Consider the following 21,504-nt stretch of genomic DNA (forward strand, 5'->3'; position numbering starts at 1 on the left):
TGGTTAGGGCTGTATCATCTAGGACCGTAGTGGCAAACCTTTGGCACTCCATATGTTATGGACTACAATTCCCATCATCAATTCCCAATTGGCCATGCTGGCAGGGGCTGATGGGAATTGTAGTCCATAACATCTGAAGTGCCAAAGGTTCGCCACCATGGATCTAGGATACCTTCTGGGGCCCCCTCTCCAAGGCCCTCGAGGACATCCGTGACTGCCCCGCCATCTGCACCTTGGGCCCCATTGTCACCATTGCTCCCATTGTTGGTAGACTCCCCGCCTGTAGCTCTATCCATAGTGGTAGGAATGGAAGTAGGCGTGGGGGTCAGGGAGAGATGGCTTAACATTAGGTCTCAAAACCTTAAGCCAATAAACGGACTCTGAGGTATTGAACAGTAGCGTTTACTGGGTAGGCATCGAAAAATGGGTGGGTGCCAAGAAAGATGTTTCCCGCTGAAAACGATGGGTATAACTATCACACTGACCAACCGGTTGCCGTTGGTAGTTTGCTGTCAAGTCACAGAGGACTTCTGGCAACTCCACAGGGTTCAAGGCAAGAGAAGGTCAGAGGTGGTTTTCCTTAGCCTGCCTCCACATGGTGACCCCGGTATTCCTTGGAGGTCTCCTGTCCAAGTACTTGCCAGAGCCAGAGCCAGAGGTGGGATCCAGCAGGTTCTCACAGGTTCCCGAGAGTAGGTTACTGATTATTTGTGTGTGCCAAGAGGGGGTTACTAATTGGGGATTTTGCCACATGATTTTTGCCTTAGTTACTCCCCTCACTCCTCAGCAGGTAGCGCCAAGTAGAACTTTTAAGCCAGCTCTACCAGGAGGTGCGCACTGGCATGTGCAAGGCAGCCTGCGCTTCGCGTGCAAGGTATCTGTTTCCTGCCTTTAACGACAGGTGCAGCGGCTGCATCCTTGCCACAGCCCCCCCCCGTCATGCCCGCCCCCCGTCATGCCCCACCCATTCCCATTGGCGCTACGCCACTGTTTGAATCCCACCACCATGGGAACCTGTTACTAAAATTTTTGGATCCCACCACTGGCCAGAGCTGAATGTGTGTGACTGGCCCAGGGTGGCCCAGCAAGCTTCCAGGATGTGGGTGAGGATTCAAACATGAGTCCAACCCTTGAACCGCTTGAACCCAATGCTGCCTCTCTACTAACCAGTTCACTGAGCATTAATTCCCGTATGAAAGACACCGGCTCACATTTTCAACATGAACAATCGCCAGGACTGCGCATAACCCTGATTTTCAGCACCTGCTAGTCCAACACCTATTTCCCTGAGGAATCCCAGAACTAGTCTTTGTGGGAAAACTGAACACTTTTTCACAATTGTGCATCGTTTTATGGATCTCGGTCACATTCTCTTGGGTCATATTTTTTTTCTCCTTAAAAAGCCTCAACTGCTTACATTTTCCTTAATGAAAAAAAATGGCCCTTAATCACCTCCACTGTATATCTGGAAGTATTTTCTAGCTGTCCTGCATCCTTTCTGTCAGTCAGTCAGTCAGTCAGTCAGTCAGTCAGTCAGTCAGTCAGTCAGTCAGTCAGTCAGTTAGTTAGTTAGTTAGTTATTAAACTTGTATACCGCCCTCCCCCGAAGGCTGCACATGGCTGCATATTTACTGCTCCAATGTAAATATATAATACAGTAATATCATACTCTATTTCAGTGAAGGCGAACCTTTTCGAGATCGAAACCCAATACCCACTTATTTATCACAAAGTGCCAATGCGGCAATTTAACCTGAATATTGAGGTTTTACTTTAGAAAAACGGTTGGCTCCAAGGCACACGTTGCTCAGGAGTAAGCTTAGTGAAGCAACCGTGCTTCAAATGGGTGAATCACAATCCCAGGAGGTTTTACTCAGAAGCAAGCCCCATTGCCAGCAACCGAGCTTACTCCCAGGTAAAGGATCATGCCCAGGCCAGCCTAGATGTGTGTGTGTGTGTGGGGGGGGTGATTTTCCACCCCCCTCCCACATGATGAACTTTGTGTGTGAGTGCCCACAGAGAGGGCTCTGAGTGCCACCTCTGGCACCCGTGCCATAGGTTCGCCACCACTGCTCTATTTAATAATTAGTCAATAACAAACACTGGATGCAATACAGGTGTACATATAGGGGCAAAGTAATAGTGTTTCTGCAGTCTCTTTCCTGTAGGGCCCAGGGTATGATTGGAAAGTCCAGCTTTACTAAAGCAAAGCCAGGCTGGGTTTGGTCAGTGCACAGATGGCAGCCCTGCTCAAATAGCTTTCCAAGGTACAAGAAAACTAGGACATAAATAAAATTAAGTTCTTTTGCCAAAGCAGAGGAACCTGAGGGACAGTGTGGTATAGTGGTTAGAGTGGAATATGGCAAGAACACATGCAGCTGCATTCTCTATCATGGTCGATGCTGAGTACTCCAACTGTTCTCTTTCTCTTCCTTTCCTTGCCTTTTTTTGTTGCTATTTTTGCACTGATCGCCCAGCCTGATTAAGAGTTTAAAGTCTGCTCACTTTGGGGATCTTCGTGGAATGACATCACACAGCTGTTGCTTTTGGAATGCAGCTGTGGACCAACACAACAAGTGACATTTAATATGTCATGCATAGGATTCCTTCTCCAGAACCACGTGCGACTTCTGGAAACCGAGCACAGTTTATCACTCAGCTTGGCATTATTTGGGGAACCTAATTTTCACATCTACTTAAATGACTTTACTAAATATGTATATCTCTTCCACGCAGCTGGCCACGTGTTACTCGGGAAGACAGTGCACCCTGCTGCTTCAGTCCTACGGAAGAATCTATGCTAAGATTTTGTACCTGAGACTGCTGATGGTTCCTGTAGTAGTCATTCACATTAAAATCATCCAGATCTGCGGTCAAACTCTGCTTACACAGTTCACATGTTTTCACTGCCCCAAGCTCAGCACCTGAAGAATAATGTATATCAATTGCTTCATCTTACATGCACACACTTTGGCACTCCCTTATATACTCTGGAACTCCACCGTTCTCCGAGGCAGTGAATTCCAATGTCAGACAGCCCTCACAGTCAGAAAGTTCTTCCTAATGTTTGGGTGGAATCTCTTCTCCTGTACTCACGTGCCCTATGAGGCAGCAGAAAACAAGCTTGCTTCCTCTTCGACATGACATCCCTTCAAATATTTAAACATAGCTGTCATGTCCCCCCTTAACCTTCGCTTCTCCAGACTAAACATCCCCAGCTCTCTTTTTGTAGGGAATGGACTCCAGACCTTTTACCATTTTGGTTGCTCTCCTCTGGACACGTTCCAGCTTGTCAATATCCTTCTTAAACTGCAGTGCCCAGAACTGAACACATTACTCTAAGTGAGGTCTGACCAATGCAGAGTAGAGTGGTACAATTACTTCCCTCGATCTAGTTAGGAAGCACCTCACATACGGCATGGTTTACTGGAGAAAGTAAACATGAAACAGTGCTAGGTAGAATTAATTTACCCTCTGTTGAACATCCCCCTCCCTCCTCATTTGAGGGATGGATCAGTCTTTGCCTGCCTCGGTGGCTCACACCCGAAGTTCCAAAACTCAACTAGACTGACATAGACAGGCCTAGGCTTGGGTGGACAAAGGCTAGACAAAAGGCACATGCCTGTGTACCTCTATATCTTGGATCTATCTATCTATCTATCTATCTATCTATCTATCTATCTATCTATCTATCTATCTATCTATCTATCTATCTATCTATCTATCTATCTATCTATCTATCTATCTATCTATCTATTAAAATTTTTAACCGCCCACCCCCAAGACAGTAATACACACAGTGGGCAAAAGACAACATTACACATAATAAAATAAATTACATTAAGTTAAAAACAGTTACAAAATTGATAAAACCTAGCAGCATAAGTACAGTACAATACAGTACAACAAGATTATAAGAGTGTGGCGCCTGGTTCCAAGGCCAGGCGGGGGCAGCAGTGTAAGTTAGACATTATATCGGACGTGCCAATGATAGAGCGGCACACAACACAGGGGCATCCTAGAGGGGGAATCCGCGGCTGGCCTCACCAAAAGCCCGGTGGAACAAAACCGTTTCACAGGTCCTGTGGAATTCGCCAAGATCCCACAGGGCCCGCACCTCCGATGGAAGGGTGTTCCACTGGGCAGGGGCCAGGGCCGTAAAAGCCCTGGCCCGGGAAGATGCCAGCCGCACCATGGAGGGGCCAGGGACCACCAGTAAATTGGCCTCTGCTGACCGCAGAGGCCTACCTGGGACCTGGGACGCTCATGAAGGTATGAGGATCCCAAGCCGCAAAGGGCCTTAAAGGGCCCTAACCAACACCTTGAAGGTGACCCGGAATTCCACTGGGAGCCAGTGTAGGCGGCACAATATGGAGGTGATATGCTCTCGAAAAGAACCACCCACCAAGAGCCATGCCGCCACATTCTGGACCAGTTTCAATTTCCAGATCAATCGCAAGGGGAGGCCCGCGTAGAGCGAGTTACAATAGTCTAGCCTGGAGGTGACCGTTGCATGGATCACAGTGGCTAGGTCGGCCTGGAGGAGATAGGGGCCCAGTCGGCGGGCCTGGCGAAGATGGAAAAAGGCAGTCTGGGTAACATGGGCCACCTGGCTCTCCATAGAAAGGGAGGAATCCAGGCGGACCCCCAGGCTGCAAGCCAGGGAAGCAGGGGTTAGAGGCACCCCTTCCAATGCCAGCAGCTGAAATCCCCCATGTGGATTGTGGACTGGGAATGTCCCTTGTTTGGACCAGTGACACCACAAACCAATTCATAAATAATATTCCCACTTATCAGGCTTCTGGCCCCACACCCCCATTTTGGTGTTGGGGCAACTTGGCTTTTGACCTGTGGCCAAAATCATGCCCTCAAGGAAGCTACAGCTGATGAAAGCCACTCTGTGCTACCGCCGAGGCCTGTGCATGTAATGGCAATTCTCTGTCTAACAGTACCTCACGATCCAAACTGGCTTCTTATGAGGGTTTACGGTTCCACAAGGCTCTCTCTTTTGTATCGTCATGAAATTCATGACATTGATCATATTCATTCATTGCTTACTTGTGCAGACATACCTGATTTAATCTTGGCTTTTAACCAGGTCTTTAGACATTCTTGATGGACAAATCGAAGAGTCCCGCCGCACCCGCACGGTTCCAGCAGCGGATTGGCTATGGACCCACCAGCAATCTGACATATCCGGCACTGGTCTCCTTCCTCTTCCGAGTCCTCTGCCAGGAGACTGCAGAGAATGCAGAGTTCCACAATTCAATATGTGTCAATAGTCTGGAGGAATATCCTTCAGAAAAGAAGAAATGTAGGTAGTGGACTCCCTTACCCCCCCCCCCACCCATCCCCATCCTGCTTCCAAATTCCCCCAGATGCCACTCACATCGCAGAAAGGGCTCCCAAGGATGTGGGCGAAAGCAGCAACCCATGTACACTGTCTCTTGCCTGCCTGCCTGTGTAACCCCCATGCTCAGAATGGGTTAACCCAGAAAGGGGTGGAGACTCAAAGCAGCAGAAGGCTGCAGAGCTCATGTAGTTTGGAGGAGACAAGGCTACCAGACTCGGACCTTGATTTGTATAAGCCTTAACACCTTGTTAAGGTAACTGCAATGTTGTTGGGAATTAGTGGGAAGGTAGTTATTTTTGCTATGTTGTAAATGTTGGAGTTTATTGTTTTGGGGTTTTTTATGTTTGTAATGGGTGAGAGTTCTCCTGGAAACCTTCATCATGTTGAATCCTGTTCACCAAGCCCTTGGAGTCTTCAGGAGCCAACCCACTTGCAAAGAAGAATTGGACTTGGCAGTATCAGTAGACTGTAAATATAAGGACTTGACAATGCAAACCTGAACAGGACCTTGAAATGTGATGTTAAATGTTGATGTTATATGTTAAGAAAGTAAACAATTTTGTTTTTTTTAAATTTGTTGTTGCAAACTCATTCCAAGTTTTGCCCCACAGAACCCACAGATAGAGGTTACACCTGCACCTTTGTCCATCTGTAACCTCCCAATAATTCTCTCTCTCTCTCTCTCTCTCTCTCTCTCTCTCTCACACACACACACACACACACACACACACACGGTTTCCAATAAATCTCACCACATCTTCCATAAGCTTGCCAATGAAAAAACTAAAGCCCCCTGCCTGTTTATACCCCTCTTTTCAGAGACTAAGCAAGTAATTACTGAAGAAAAGGGGTTTTTAAAGATTCCCTCAAAATAATAGAATAATCTATGATTTTAACCCGAAATGGATTTAAGGGTGCCCAATATTTTCACGTTTCCTGTCATTTTCAATTTGCCGGTAGTTAGAACTTAATATTTTTTAATAGTTGAACAGCTTCCTCCCCACCTCCCCAAGCTGAGATGTCTGGCCATGGATGGAGAAAACAGGGCCATCTGGACATGCTCTGTTCTCCAACCAAGAGAATCAGAAGAAAACATACCAATAAAGGATAAGTGTGAATATGTAGAGAGAATATATAAAAAGTAGAGTCTGCATTTATATTTGTGGCACTGGGAGTTTGTTTTTAAAGTATGAATGTCTGTTGCATACCAGTGAATCGAAAACTGGTGTTTAATTGTGACCAAAAAAAAGATGCAGCTGTTTGGGAGTAATCGGGGGGGGGGGGGGGGGGTCAGCCGGTGCTGAATGGAGCTCTATTCTCCCTGAGGGCCCAGAAGCACAGTTTTGTATACCTCTTGGTCCATCGCTGGTCCTGATATCCAAGTACCCTGTTTCCCCGAATATAAGACATCCCCGGAAAATAAGACGTAGCAGAGGTTTTGGTGAAGTGCGAAATATAAGGCATCCCCCAAAAGTAAGACGTAGCAAAGTTTTTATTTGGAAGCATGCCTGACGAACAGAATACAGAAATATAAGACATCCCCTGAAAATAAGACATAGCGCATCTTTGGGAGCAAAAATTAATATAAGACACTGTCTTATATTCGAGGAAACATGGTAGTAGCTGCAGCCATGAATTCATTTCACCAATCTCAGCTGACATATTAGCAGTGATCTTTATCATAAACAGCTCTCACATGGTCACAGTTAGATGTGCCTTGATGAACTGCAGACTGGATGGCTGTGATGCCTCTGTGTGTGCCTGCCCTTGAAAAGTTCTCATGGAATCATAGAGTTGGAAGGGGCCACACGGGCCATTAAGTCCAACCCCCTGCTCAGCCCAGAGCATCCAAGTGCTTGTCCAGCTGCTGCTCGACGGCTGCCAGTGAGGGAGGGCTCACCCCCTCTGAAGGCGGCCAATTTCACTGCTGAACTATTCTTGGAACCTTTCCGCCCATAATTTAAACCCATTATTGCGAGTTCTATCCTCTGCTGCCAACTGGAACATCTCTCAGCCCTCCTCTAAGGACAGCCCTTCAAATGCTTCAAGAGAGCAATCAGGTCCCTCCTCCGTCCCTTTTTCTCCAAATTAAACGTTCCAAAGTCCCTCATCCTTTCCTCCAAGCCCCTCATCATCCTCGTTGCTCTCCTTTGCACCTACTGTATTCTCTCCACATGCTTTTTGAAGTGAGGCCTCTAGAACTATACACAATAACACAATACTCCAGGTGAGGCCTCAGCAATGCACTGTACAGTGGGACAAGGGGCGTTTCCCCACTCTCCACGATCCTCCCTACGATCCCCCTGATCCCCGTTTACAAGAGTGCCAGGGATGCCGTGTGCTGAGGGGGCGCGACAGCAGCAGCGTCAGGGCGGCTGCGCTGTCGCTGCCCCTGTCATGGGGAGTGCCTGGGGACCCCGCGCTACTTGAGGAGAGTAGCGCGGGGCTTAAGGTAAGTGGAGAAAGGCCCTATGATGTCTTGCAATGTGGACGTCATGCTTCTGTTGATACATCCCAAGGTCACATTATTTTGTCACTGCATTACTCTGGCTGCTCATAATTAACTTGCTGTCTACCCATACCCCCAAGATCTTGTTCACACACACTGCTGCTCAGTAGTGTACAGTGTGTTCCTCCTTTTTTTACCCAAATGTAGAACTCAGAACTTATCCTTGTTCACATCCGCCCACTTTTCCAGTGTGTTCACATCTCAAATAATTCTATCTCCATCTTCTGATATGTCCGCTGCTTCTCCCAGTTTGACACCATCTACAAATGTAATTAGTAGTCCCTCCAAAACCCCCTCCAGATCATTTATAAAAATATGAAAAGCTCTGGGCCCAAAACTGAGTCCTATGGCACTCCACTGGACACCTCCCTCCATTCAGATGAAATGCTATTGATAAAATACGCTTGAACGAGGTTCTCCAATGAGTTCCTGATCAGAAACTACATCTGGTCCCAAGTGTGGCTGCTCAATGGATGACAGAGATGCTTTACTCGTATTCTTCAACTCTGTTCCAGGTCCCTTGGCTCTTAAAATGTGTCCAGACCCCTCTGAAAGGCTGGTTTTGACCTCAGAGCAGAACATACAAGGACCACCTCCTCCACTGTGAGACTGTTTCTGCACGGGCGGAATACAGCGTCCCAGGGACACTAAAAACAGCGCCCCGGGGGGGGGGGTGTTCGCACGGCCGCCACTGCTGCATCGCAGCGGCGGTGGCCTCGCAGCCCCCTGAGCGAGATATTTCGGAAACAGTGGCTTCAACCACTGCCATGCGAACGGCAGCAGCTGGAAGGCGCCATTTCCCCTTTCCCAAATGCCTTCGTTGTCTCCTGGCTTCCGGCTTGTTGCAGAGGCCAGGGGACATGCCCTCCTGGTCTGCGACTCCAGAGCCGCCACTCCAGGCTGCGGGGGCATGTCCCCTGGCTTCTGTGACGAGCTGGAAGCCAGGGGACAAGGTAGGCGTTCGGCGACGGCGCAGCCTGTGCGAAGGCTGCGCTGCTGCCTGCCGCCCTCCCAGGACCATCCATGCGAACGGTCCCGGGGGTGTGTGTTGGCCTTGTTTATGCCGACACCCCCCCGCACCGTTGCGGTGCGGAAAGGGCCTGAATGTACTGAAACTGGTTACAGACATCCTTCTCTGTATTCCACTATCATCAGAAGTCCAAAAAGTGGTCACATGGGACAGGAACTTCTCTGTGGCAACACTGGACCTTTAGTCCAGAAAGTGGTCAAATGGGACAGGAACTTCTCTGTGGCAACACTGGACCTTTAGTCCAGAAAGTGGTCACATGGGACAGGAACTTCTCTGTGGCAACACTGGACCTTTGGAACTAACACAACAGCCCTGTGAGGGAGGTGAGGCCAAGGGAGTAAGACTAGCCCAACATGACCCAAAGATCTTAATGGCTGAGTGGGTGTCTGCCCTCAGGTCTCCTCAGTCCTAGTCCAAATGGTCTTCTTCCCAGCTGTGCAAGTGGCTGTGAAGGCAATTCTACTGGAGGTTATAGTCCTGTAATCTAGGTGATGTAACTGGCGATTGGAATTGGAGTCAAATTTCAGATGCTGAATGTGTTAAGTAATTGTGAAGAAAGAGGACATGCAAAATACCCGTTGAGAAGGCACAACCAGTTATCACACAAACCATGGGTTGATATCTGGCAGTTCTCCTTTCAGAGAGAATTCCCAGTGATAACTAAGATTTTGTTAGGTAAAATATTTAATAACCCCAGGTTCCAGAGTTAACCTCAGGCATTCAAGGTTTGAGTGGCACTACAAAGTCCCAGCCAATGGTTTATTTCAGGCAACCTGCTCACCTGATATCGACTACTCACCCAGAGGTGGGATCCAGCAGGTTCTCACCAGTTCCCGAGAGTGAGTTACTAATTATTTGTGTGTGCCGAGAGGGGGTTACTAATTGGGTCTGCTTTTCCGTTAGAAATTCCATTCGGTCCAAAAATCATAAAGTCCTGTTGTTTCCTATGTGGCTGGTTAGCGAAGGTAGAAAACGGGATCATTCTCCCTGTTGGGCTGTTTTAAAAATATGTTTTAGAAATATGGTAAAGTTTCTTGTTTAGGGAAAGCATCCTTCTTTTGATTTCTAGAAACAAAATTAAGTATTTGAAAGTATTAAGTATTTGACAGGCAGTCAATTAGAGGAGAAGTAGTTGTTTCTGTTGGCAGTAGACGATAGGACTTGCTATAATGAGTTTAAATTATGGACAGAAAGATACCAGCTGGAAATTAGGAACTTTTTTTTACAGTAAGAGTTTTTTACAGTAACAGAGAAATTATTAATGCCCCGCCCTCAGAATGCCCAGCCACGCCCCCGTCGTGCCCCACCCAGCCCCATTGGCGCTACGCCACTGTTTGAATCCCACCACCATGGGAACCTGTTAGTAAAATTTTTGGATCCCACCACTGTACTCACCTCTCTTGCAGTTTTTTAAGCTTTTCTGGGTCTGTCTCAGGTTTATTCATTTCCTTTGTGTTTGGGGAACTGCAGACAGTTGCGCTGCTCACAAAACTGCTTGGATTTCGCAGATCAGAGACCGTCAGGAAAATCGGAACCTGGTCTTGCAGCGTGCCAGCCATGTGAAGGCGGGCTGTGAAGATTCCCTGGAAAAGGGACGGCTGGGAAGAATCTGTGGACGATGAGGAATTGTGGGAAGTCAGAAGGTTATCTTCGTCGTGGGAGGCGGAGCTTGGAGAGGCGCTGCTGAGCAGATTGCTCAGGGTGTCCTCGAGCGGGCTGCTGTCCTCGAAGGTGCTGATGGTGGGCGAGGAAGACTGACAGCTTTCGGTGGCTGAGAAGGAATCCCTCATTCTTAGGGGAGTCAGCTGCCTATGAGCTACGAGTCTGGGACTCCCAGTCACTGGCACTGAAGTTGCAGCAACATCCGTGTTGCCTGGAGTTTCGGCTCGGTTTGTCGGTTGTGCTAAGGACCCTGGGATATTAAATGTAGAACGTGCAGAGGACCTCTGAACCACGGGCCTGACGGAACTAATGAGTCCTGCATAGCATCTCTGATTGTTTTCAAAGGACTGCCTTTCTCTGCCACAAATGTTGCTTCCTGACCAGTCTTCTGTAGAATTTACATCGCCGACAAAGTCATTGGCGGAGGCACTTCCTGGCTTGCTTTCAGCACACGGGCTTCTGCCGCTAAATACTGACTTTTCGCCTTCATTCTTACGACTGTCTTCCAAAAGGCTTTCTTTAAGAGGGCAAGACTTCCTTGTCTGCCTTTGTCCTGTTGAAGACAGTTCAGTGGCTGGGTCTGCCGGTAAACTGTGTTGCCACACCAGTCGGTGAGAAAGTTCAGCCCGTCGTCCCTCATCCTCCGCTCCCATTTCGCATGTACAATACTCTGCTTGGGTTAAAGGCGTCACACAGACTCTGTTGTTTTGGTCACAGTAAGAATGATGGAGCTCTTCTCGGAAGGGGCCAGCTTCTGTGGTACCTTCATGGTGTGCGGCAGAACCCTCAACATTCGAACACAGCTCTGCGCATGAATCATCCTCTTTAGGTCTCACGGGGACATTATTAATGGGCGGAAAGTTGGAGCTATTTGACTCGCTTGACACCAAAGAGCTATTACCAATTGGATTGGTAGACTCTGTTGGATGAATTGGGAGCTGCTGAGCTGCAGTAGGGACATTTTCTTTTTTGAGATCATTGTCTAGATTTTTGCCATCTATGCTAAATTTAGAAGTCTGGAGTAAATTTCTTTTTTCTTGAGATTTCTTCTTGTTCTTGGGAGCAGAGGCACTTTTTTGTCCTGCGCCATCTTGTAGGCCTGCATTGAAAACAAGATCTGCTTTCAAGATTTCCCCCCACTTTTATCTACTTCCTAAATACTTACTCAACATTATTCAACATTTCCATAGTTACAATCTATTCTATCTTGGCAGTGCCGGCCCCCTCCCGGCCTATAGGTCAGGCTGACCAGACGTCCTGCTTTTGGCGGGACAGTCCCGCCTTCAAACAATTTGTCCCACGTCCCGCGGGTTATTTAAATTGTCCCGATTTTTGGGAGGCTGCCGCACTGCCTTCTAGGGCGCAAGGCAGTGCGGCAGCCTCCCGCACGCGCAGCTGCAGGAGCACGGCTCTCTGGGGAAATGGCAAGCCCCAGAAGGCAGTGTGCTCCTGCGGCCGCCTACCCCCCGTACCGGTTCACAAAGGTGACCATTTGGTCACCTTACTATAGGTTGGACGCCATCTTCCTTCTTTTTTGATGCTGCTATAGAAATGTTTTAAGGGTTTTAAATGTTGTTAATTTGTATTTTGTTTTACTTGATATTTATTGTATTTTGTTATTCTGCTAGTGTACAAAGTCTAATAAAGTCCATAAAGTCTAATAGTCTACAAAGTCTATAAAAAGTCTAATAAATAGTCTAATAGTCTAAAATAGATTATCTCAAGGAGTTCTCCCAGGTGAGCTCCCAAAGGCACCTGGTGGGCCACTGCGAGTAGCAGAAAGCTGGACTAGATGGACTCTGGTCTGATCCAGCTGGCTTGTTCTTATGTTCTTATGTTAGTTCATTATCTTCACCAGCAGGTGAACCTCCATCAGAGCAACATCACGGTGGCATAGGAGTAAAGTATGGCAACTGGAAGAGCACTGAGGTAGTGCCATGTGATTCCTGTAGAGTGTGGGATGCTTGAGCAGAGATGCAGCTGCTTAATGGAACTCATTTCAGTTTCTCTTTCCGCTCTTTCTAAACAACTGTCCAACAGGCCCAAAGGCAAAGATGTTCCCTTCTCCCAGTGAAGGCCTGGAAACTAAGAGTGAGGCCTTCAGCAAGACTTGCAGAAGCAGCGATCAATGTGCTCAGTGGGCGTGCTAATCCCTGACCCAATGACAGGGATGTTTGAACACACAACAGTTCATTTTATTAATTAATTAGTTCAGTTTATATGCGACCAAACAATTATTTTTTGCACCAGCTCACAAAACTCCTCCCACCCCCAGCAAAACATACATGGCTCTCTCCCCACCAACTCTCTTTCCTAATTTTGTCCTCACACTATGAGGTAGGTTGTTATCCTGAGAAACAGCTCTAAGCCAGTGCAAGTGGGTATTAAGCATGTAAATCTCTCACAAATCACCCCCAGCAAAACATTTACCAAACAAATGTCAGCATCATCTATCACAAAACACCTCCAGTGAAATCCACCCCACAAACAGCATCACTTTCAATGGTGTTTAAACTAGGAAGCCCAGATTCTTCTTTTAAATCCACCTTAAAGGGAGAATCTGGGGTCACCAGTTAAAACAACATTGAAAGTGATGTTGTTTTGGAGTGGATTATTCCCCACCCTGAAACAGCATCACTTTCAATGTTTAAACTGGGGATCTCAGATTCTCCCTTTAAGTCCATGCCAAAGGGGGAAGATTTAAAAGTAGAATCTAGGGAAATTTGGAGGGTGCCTGCTGTCAGGGGTGCAATTGTTAAGCTAGCAGCACCAAAATTTCAGGGTATCTTTGGAAGACTGCCCTGATGATATAACCCAGGTTTGGTGAAGTTTGGTTCAGGGGGTCCAAAGTTATGGACACTCAAAAGGTGTAGCCCACTTCTCCTATTAGCGCCCATTGGAAACAATGGGGGATGGGGCACCCCTTTTGGGAGTCCATAACTTTGGACCCCTGAACCAAACCTCACCAAACCTGGGTTGTATCATTAGGAGAGTCTCCTGCAAAAACCCCTGAAATTTTGGTGCTGCTAGCCTAAAAACTGCGCCCCCTACAGGCAAAAAACGGAAAAAACACTAAAACATACAAGGAACACACAAACGAACCTGAATTTTTGGCACCCCCACGTGACCAAATAGGGGTGCCCGGGGACATTTGACCCTCCATGTGCCCATTGCAGATACGCCCCTGCTTGCATTTAATGAGTATGGGAGCAACATGTTTGACAGATTGTCCAGCTGCAAGTTGATATGACTTCATGGTTTGTCAGCCAGGAGAAGACCCCAATCTAGCTCTGAGAAGCATTTCAAATACTCCCGTTCAGAAGCTTTCCAAATTCTTCCATCTACTGTGTGGAATAAATACAAAACTTTCACTGAAGTGAACAGGACGCTCATGGCCAGAGGAGAGAAGTCCAAGCATACAAGGGAGTGTGTACGGGCCTCTAGCCCAGGACAGCATTCACTGAAAATTAGTGCAACTCAAACAAAAGCTTCTCACCAGACCCTCTGCTGATCTTTGCTGCCCCCTGAAGCAAGGGTGTTTTCCTTCCTTTTCCTTCCACTCTTTTCACATGTTCAGAGTCTGGGTTTTCCAGAAAACTTCTCTGGCTCATCCGCTGTCTTCTTAATAAAACTGGTTTCTGAAAATCTGTCAAATATTGTTTAAAATAGGGTTGCATTTAAGCTTGGAAGGGCTCTCGGAACGTCTCTTTTCAGTATTCTGCTGAAGGAAACAAGGATCTCTCAATGTTTTTAGGGCAGCAGATAGTTAGCTGCAAGTATTTCAGCTGGACATTTTGTAGGTTTCAAGAAGAAAGGATTTCTTTTGAAAGCATGTTCATTGCCATTGCATGTTTTAATACACTTGAACGGCTGTACAATTATTGTTTTACAATGTTGTCCATGCCCTGAAGTTTCAAGATAGCGTCTTAGCAGGTCAAAATAAAATAAAGCTCCTAATCCTCGTTCTTTCTTTCAGTTGCTTGTTCTCAAAAGGGAGATGTTTCGTTTGTTTTAGGGGGAAATCATGAAACATCTACTATCCAAATGAAGACACAAAGTTGAGCCAAGAACACAACAAGGCAGTTTCATGAGAATAGGAAGGTATGCGGTTGGGAGAATTACAAAAAATCCCAGTATGTTATTACAACAGCAAAGTAACATGTAAGTTACTGGAAACATATAATTCTTACACATTATAACCAGAGGTGGGATCCAGCAGGTTCTCACAGATTCCCGAGAGTAGGTTACTAATTATTTGTGTGTGCTGAGAGGGGGTTACTAATAGGTGATTTTGCCACGTGATTTTTGCCTTAGTTATGCCCCTCCTCTCAGCAGTGGCGCGCAGAACTCGAAGCAGTCTAGCAGGAGGTGCACCGGCGTGCGTGGCAGCCCGCGCCTGTATGCATTCATTTCCTGCCCAATGACCAGCACAGTGGCTGCGTCCTTGCCACAGCCCTGCCCAGGAATGCCCCACCCCGGAATGCCCGGCCACGCCCCCATCATGCCACGCCCAGCCCCATTGGCGCTATGCCACAGTTTGAATCCCACCACCATGGGAACCTGTTACTAAATTTTTTGGATCTGACCACTGGTTATAACCCTCCATTCTTTCTATTAAATGCTATTTCTCCCATCAACTGCAGTACTGAGAACCATAAATTAAAAAGGAACATTATCTTGCTATTTGACTCCAGCTGCAGGAAGGCCATCAATTGAGCAATACCAATGAGAACTACAAGTGTAAATGCAAAAGGCTCAAGCTGTTCTCTTTTTCAGGAGCGTTGAAGAGTTTTATAGTTGTAAACACCTCCAAAGCATGGTCAGTTAAGATGTTTTCCATATGGTGACAAGCTTGCATAGTTTCCCTGTTGCCATTGATAATGTAGCACAGTGGTAACAGGGCTTCCTTACAGCAGGTTTCCCTGGTAGGCTTTGTTTAATTGGCAATTTAACAGTATTATATCAATACTAGCAATAAAGTCCGTTGAGTGAGAAAATAAAATAGGGTCTAGAAAACTGGCGTTTGCAAAGCTGGATCCTGGCTTTACAAAATGGAGGGGGGGGGGGGCAGCAGAGTTTTCTCCATCACCATAATCAGATCTCCCACCCTGTTTGCCAAGCTGGATGTCGGCTCTGCATACGAGGGAACCAGCAGGGTGCCTGTGAAGATGGAAAGAATTCTTTCCATCTCAATAGGCACTCCCCACCCCAGTTTCTAAAGTTGGGATCCCATCTTTGCAAAGGAGGGGGCAGAAGAGTGCCTATGAAGATAGGGAGAAGCTATCTCCATAGGCATGCCCCCCATTTGCAAAGCTGGATCCTAACTTTTTGAAATGGGAGGGGGGAAAGCAGAGTGCCCGAGAAGATGGGGAAAGTTCTCCCCAACGCCATATGCATACACACACCCTGTTTGCAAAGCTAAACCCTGGCTTTGAAAGGGGTGGGGGGAGCCAGCAGGATGCCTGTGAAGATGCGGAGAGATCTTCCCATATCCATAGGCACCCCTTAGAGTTAGACTGACAGTGACAACCGGGCAGGTGGCAGAAGGGTGCCCCAAATACTGCTGCAGTTACTGCCCCATCTTGGCCCCTTCCATGTCCGCCAGTGTCGCCGCCTCAGCAGCTCTGCCAGACAGGAGGACTTGGCTTCCAAGAGAGTAACTGCCTCATTCCGCTGCTTTATTTGTTTATTTTAAAACACATTCTGTGTAAACCCCTCCCCAAATCATGTGTGTCTGTTGATTGGCCGGAAGCGAGTCGTCACCACCACAACTAGTATTTTATATATACTGCTGATTAAGCTTGAGCAATATTGAAAAAAATTGGGAAAATTCAGACTCGGCTTGATTTGGCTGTAAAATTAACGGTATAGCCGAATCCCTGATTTGGTATACCCAAACGTATTCAGATTTATTCAGGTATGCCAAAGAATTCGGGTTCATTAGCATTTTTTGACATTTTAAGTGGGTTTTTTTTGCCTGTAGGGGGCACATTTTTGAAGCTAGCGACATCAAAATTTTACTGTATCTTCAGGAGACTCCTCCTGATGACACCACCCATATTTTGTGAAGTTTGGTTCAGGGGGTCCAAAGTTATGGGAGCTAATAGGAGATGGGAGCTACCCCTTTCAGGGTCCATAACTTTGGACCCTCTGAACCAAACTTTATGAAACCTACGTGGTATAATCAGGAGAGCCTCCTGAAAATACTCTGAAATGTTGGTGCTGCTAGGTTAAAAAATGTGCCCCTGACAGGCACCCCAAATTTTCCCCAGATTCTCTGCTTTGAACTGGCTCCATGCATCCAATGGGGAATTTCTGGGTGTTTAAGCAGGGTGCACATTTTTGAAGTTAGAGGCACCAAACTTTCAGAGTGGCTCCAGGTGACACTCCTGGCAAGAGCATCCAGATTTGGTGAAGCTTGGTTCAGGGGGTTCAATTTTATGAACCCCCAAAAGGGTAGAGTCCATCCACAAAATTAAAACGTCATGAAACCTTGGTGGTATCATCAAGAAAGTCTCCAGAAGATACCCTGAAAGTTTGGTGCCACTACCTTGAAAAAAGTGCACCCCACAGACACCCCCAGAAATTCCCCATTGGCTGCTATGGAGACAGTTCAGAGCACAGAATCTCCCAGGCTTTTCTTCAGCAAGTTCTATGGTGGGAAAAATTAATTGTTTTTTCCCACGATAGACTTCAATGGAGCTTGCTCCCTTTGAATCCTGCGCCCCAATCCACGACAAAAAAACCCACACTTCCCACATTGTTTAAAGGGAGGTCAGAGACTCTCTTTAAATCTACCCCCGAGGGAGGGGGACGCTTGGATTTAAAGGGACCATCTGGACTCCCTTTAAACAATGTGGGAAGTGTGTTTCTTTCAATGTGGATTGGGGCGCAGGATTTAAAGGTCAGCAAGAGGGTGTCTTCAATTCCCTCCCCCCGAATCCACGCCAAACTCCGGGAAGAATGCTGGACAGGAGCCCTTTAAACCCTCCTGAATCTATTTGAATGCCGGAATCGCGATTCAGGTTCAGGCATTCAAATAAATGTGGATCTGGCTTGATTCGGACCACTTGAATTCAGCCTGAATCTGAGCCGAATTTCCTGAATTGGGCCCAATTCAGGTGTTTTGGAGATTCGGCCATATCTTGTAATACACCAATTTACAGCAAAGATTTCTGCTCAGTCCTGGATGCCTCTCCTGATTATCTCATATTTTCTGCTCTTGTGCCAATCCCAGATTACAAAAGAGTGAATCAGCTGGGCATGGTTCTCTGTCAACTCCAATTCAAGACTGTTTGCTTTGAAATCACTTAGTGTTAATACTTATAGATGCTTCAGCTGCTGGCATCAACAGGATTTTCACTTTTGAACGGATGAGAAATCTCCATGTTTACCTGAAGCTTTTTTAGGGCTAGTTCCACTCTTTTCTGTTTTTTTGGACCACGTGCCAGCTTTTTGTTTCTGTTTCACAGGTATTTTATCAATGGCAGGAAATTTAGCTTCTGGTTTGTTCCCAGGAGACTTCATAGAGGATTTCGATTCACATCCACAAACTTCCTCAGAAGAGATCTGAGAAAGTAAAACAACAGTTAAATATTAGTGGCTGAACGGCCTTATACCAGGGGAAAAAAACTTTGCCTTGGGGAAGAAGATGCTTCTTTAAATCTCAGACGTGAAGGACTTACTGAATTTACTCAGTGGTGAGTTAGAAGTACTCAGCACATGCTCAAGGGCACTGTTATTAAGGATTATGTCAACTATCCTGCTCCTGAACACTCTAGAACTGAGGGATTCAAGAATCCACAAATCAAGTCAGATGAGCTCCTACTCTTCCAGCGATTACAGAACTGTGCATTGGAACTTTTAAGTGAACCTTTGAAGATATTTTAAAAATGACCATTTAGCGGCCTACTTGATTAAACAGTTGGATCCTTTGGAGTACAACTGAATGAAACCTCCTTATTTCTTGGGATGACCAGTATTTTTCAAACCAGAATGAGTCTGCATTTGTAGTTTGTTTGGTGATTTGCACAGCAAAAGCAGATGAGTTTATCACATGTGGTAAACAAACTGTCACAATCTGCCTAGTTCTGGCCTGATCCTGTCATGTCTCCCGGGTGGGATGTAGGATCTTCCCTTCAGTGACTGCTCCCTCCTCTCATTACTATCTGTTCTTCGTTTTTGTTTTCCAGGCAAGGCCCAATATGCCCACAAGTCACCTGCTGGTTTTTGCATTTCAAAGCGCTGGGTAGTGTGTGTTGTTTAGATCTGTGGGAAGACTGTATCGTCTCCTTCCCCTGAGAGTGGAGGGGCAACATTTCCCCCTACATGGGAACTGGTGCCAAAGGGTGGCATTGTGTCACATGGAGGAGCAGGGTATAATGGGGAATGCTTTGGCGCCTAATTTTAGTTCTGTCAACAGAACTCTAAATGCTTTCTCCGGATGCTGTTTACAATAGAAGAAATCATCTGAATACGAAGTCTCGTTATTGAACAGTCCAGAAGCACAATACAGTCCAGGAGCACAACACATTTGTGCATTAACGCCCAGTTGTCTGTTTGTCACCTCCTCTCTGCCTCCTAGTAGGGAAGTCATCTTCACTATACTGCTCTCTATGTAGCTAGATGTTTCCAAGGGGTAGTGCTACTTGACAGACTGGGGTTTGTGATTTCAGACATTGTGACATCCATGATTAGTACACATATCAACTAGAACTCATTTTCCTAGTTTGGTGCCCATCAACAAACTCTGCTTGGATGAATAATCTACATTCGGACATCAAAATTAATGGTCGTTTGATGAAGTCATGGTTTATAAACCATAGTTGATCTGAATGCGTTTCTAAATCACAGTTTATTATAATATCTAAATGTTGCCTAACAAGTGAACGGAACACTGCTAATTGCTCAAAGACATTCTATTTTAGGACAAAAACTCTGGACTTCTGACTGACCCACAGGGCCCATTCTTTTTTTTTGTAATTTTTATTGTATCATTTGAATATTCCATTTTATATTAATACTCTTCTTCATTCATTTTCAAACAAAACATTTCCCCCTTTTCCCCCTCCCCCCTGTATTTTCTTCATGATTTTATCAAACAGCAGTAAGTTCATTCTTTGTAATCTCTTCTCCCATATTTCCTCAATGACTCCAGCTTCTTTCATCCAGTCCATATATATATTGTCCATATCTTCAAAATTTCGCTCTGTTTATCTTGCCCCAGTTTATTTTTTGTTATTATATCAAAAATGTCCAGTGTCACTTGTTCCCAAATATATTCCAACCATTTCTGGATTGTCCATTTTTTTCTTTTCTTTCCAGCCTAAAGCTATTGTTGCATGTGCTGCTTTAATCATTATTTTATACATATAGCTATATTTTTATCTACCCTTCCATCCTCCAAATGCCAGCATTGGGACTAAGTCCTTTAATCATATATGCAAGTTGTTTTGGTATTCTATACCATTTTAATATCACTTTTCTTTCCAACTCCATATATTTCTCAATCTTTATATTTTTCCAACTGTCTATTAAATTTTCAGTTTTTCCAGTGTCTAGAAAACCTTCCTTCTCCCATTTTTGATTCAATGTTCTTATCATAAAATCTTTGTCATCAACCATATATTTATCACAGGGCCCATTCATGACTTTTTCATTTTCTTCCTGAACCTCCGGGGGACGCACAGGGTTATCATCAGAGTACTCTTCTCCTTGCCTTCAATTTTACCCCTTGAGGTAACCAATATTTATTTACCTGTCTGTTGACGGGGAGTCGTGAAATCCATGGCCTTTCATAACTACGCACACTAGAGATGGATGATATGCTTGTCTGCCTCATTTCTTGTCTGGCGTGCTGTTCTCGCTTTTTCTCAGACTGCTCTCTAGTCTGCTCTTGTTTTCTCAGGCAAGCCTAAGGAACAAAGGGAGCATCTGTCTGAAACAAGGTACACCTGATCCGGGTGACCTTATGCCTTGCTTCTGCACGGTTGTCTTTCATGGGAAAGCCACCAAATGTTCTTACCTGATATTCTGTATCCATCTTGTGCTGCATCTCCCTCAGGTACTGAGCATCACTGATAAACTTCTGTCTTGCTTTTGCTTCATACATAGCAACACTTTGAGGAATCCTAGGTATAAAAAACAGACTGTCAAAAGGTAAGTGCTAAACATGGGGAGTTTTCTTTCTATCAACTAGCTGTGACGGGCAACAACAACTCCATGATCACTAAGCTGGAGAAATCTAAACCTTGTCAGATTGACATAATCTTTCTATTTAAATCAGAAAAAAAGTTCAACATGAAATACAGCACATCTTAGTCAGGTATCCAGCAGCTTACAGGTTAGAGACCATTTAAACAAAACCATTTAAAGAGAACTATATGAGCAACTGTCCTTCAAAGAAAAAAAATCTAACTATTAATAAAGAAACAATACTACAACATATACAAAAAGGACTCAGGCACATTATTTTCTGAGACTTGGATCCCAATCTTCCTAACTGCTTGCAGAAGGAAGGGGGGGGGGCACACACACACACAAGATTTTTGCTGTTTTTCCTGTTGCACAGAAGACCACCCCCATTTCAATCTCCATTACAGTCCAAGGAGGTTCAATGACCACCCTGCCTCCCTAGGGACACAAGGGGTGAAGAATACAGTGGGAGGGAGGTGCAGTACAACTTTTTTTTGTTCATACAGGCTGAGAAGAAGAAGAAGAAGAAGAAGAAGAAGAAGAAGAAGAAGAAGTGCCCAAATTGCAACCCCAAACCCACTTATTTATCGCAAAGTGCCAACATGACAATTTAACCTGAATACTGAGGTTTTAGTATAGAAAAAAATTGTTGGCGCCAAGGCGTGCATTACTCGGGAGTAAGCTTGGTCACAGTCAGTGGCTTTGCTTTGAAGCAACTGTGCAATGCTTCCAACGGGTGAATCACGACTCTAGGAG

The 21,504-nt window shown here is 45.8% G+C and overlaps 2 protein-coding genes across 4 annotated transcripts in view; one reads left to right on the forward strand and one right to left on the reverse strand.

The window, feature by feature from the left end:
- The window catches only part of KCNH6 (potassium voltage-gated channel subfamily H member 6), a 534,004-nt gene that overhangs the window by 14,592 nt on the left and 497,908 nt on the right, over positions 1-21,504 (forward strand). The gene's annotated exons all lie outside the window — the stretch shown is intronic.
- MARCHF10 (membrane associated ring-CH-type finger 10) overlaps positions 1-21,504 on the reverse strand; it is a 30,903-nt gene that overhangs the window by 4,240 nt on the left and 5,159 nt on the right. For 2 of the 3 annotated variants that reach the window (XM_048516925.1, XM_048516926.1), the window contains 7 exons: positions 20,579-20,684; positions 20,312-20,467; positions 17,949-18,123; positions 14,051-14,200; positions 10,288-11,653; positions 5,073-5,239; positions 2,815-2,924 (listed from right to left, as the gene is read on the reverse strand). In XM_048516925.1, coding sequence (XP_048372882.1) covers positions 2,815-2,924; positions 5,073-5,239; positions 10,288-11,653; positions 14,051-14,200; positions 17,949-18,123; positions 20,312-20,467; positions 20,579-20,665 — 2,211 coding nt within the window. In that variant the 5' untranslated portion in view covers positions 20,666-20,684. Of the gene's footprint in view, positions 1-2,814; positions 2,925-5,072; positions 5,240-10,287; positions 11,654-14,050; positions 14,273-17,948; positions 18,124-20,311; positions 20,468-20,578; positions 20,685-21,504 lie in introns of those variants that run through there. The other variant, XM_048516927.1, reaches the window with a different exon arrangement.

Source organism: Sphaerodactylus townsendi, linkage group LG15 (assembly GCF_021028975.2).
Source record: "Sphaerodactylus townsendi isolate TG3544 linkage group LG15, MPM_Stown_v2.3, whole genome shotgun sequence".
Taxonomy (NCBI): Eukaryota; Metazoa; Chordata; class Lepidosauria; order Squamata; family Sphaerodactylidae; genus Sphaerodactylus; species Sphaerodactylus townsendi.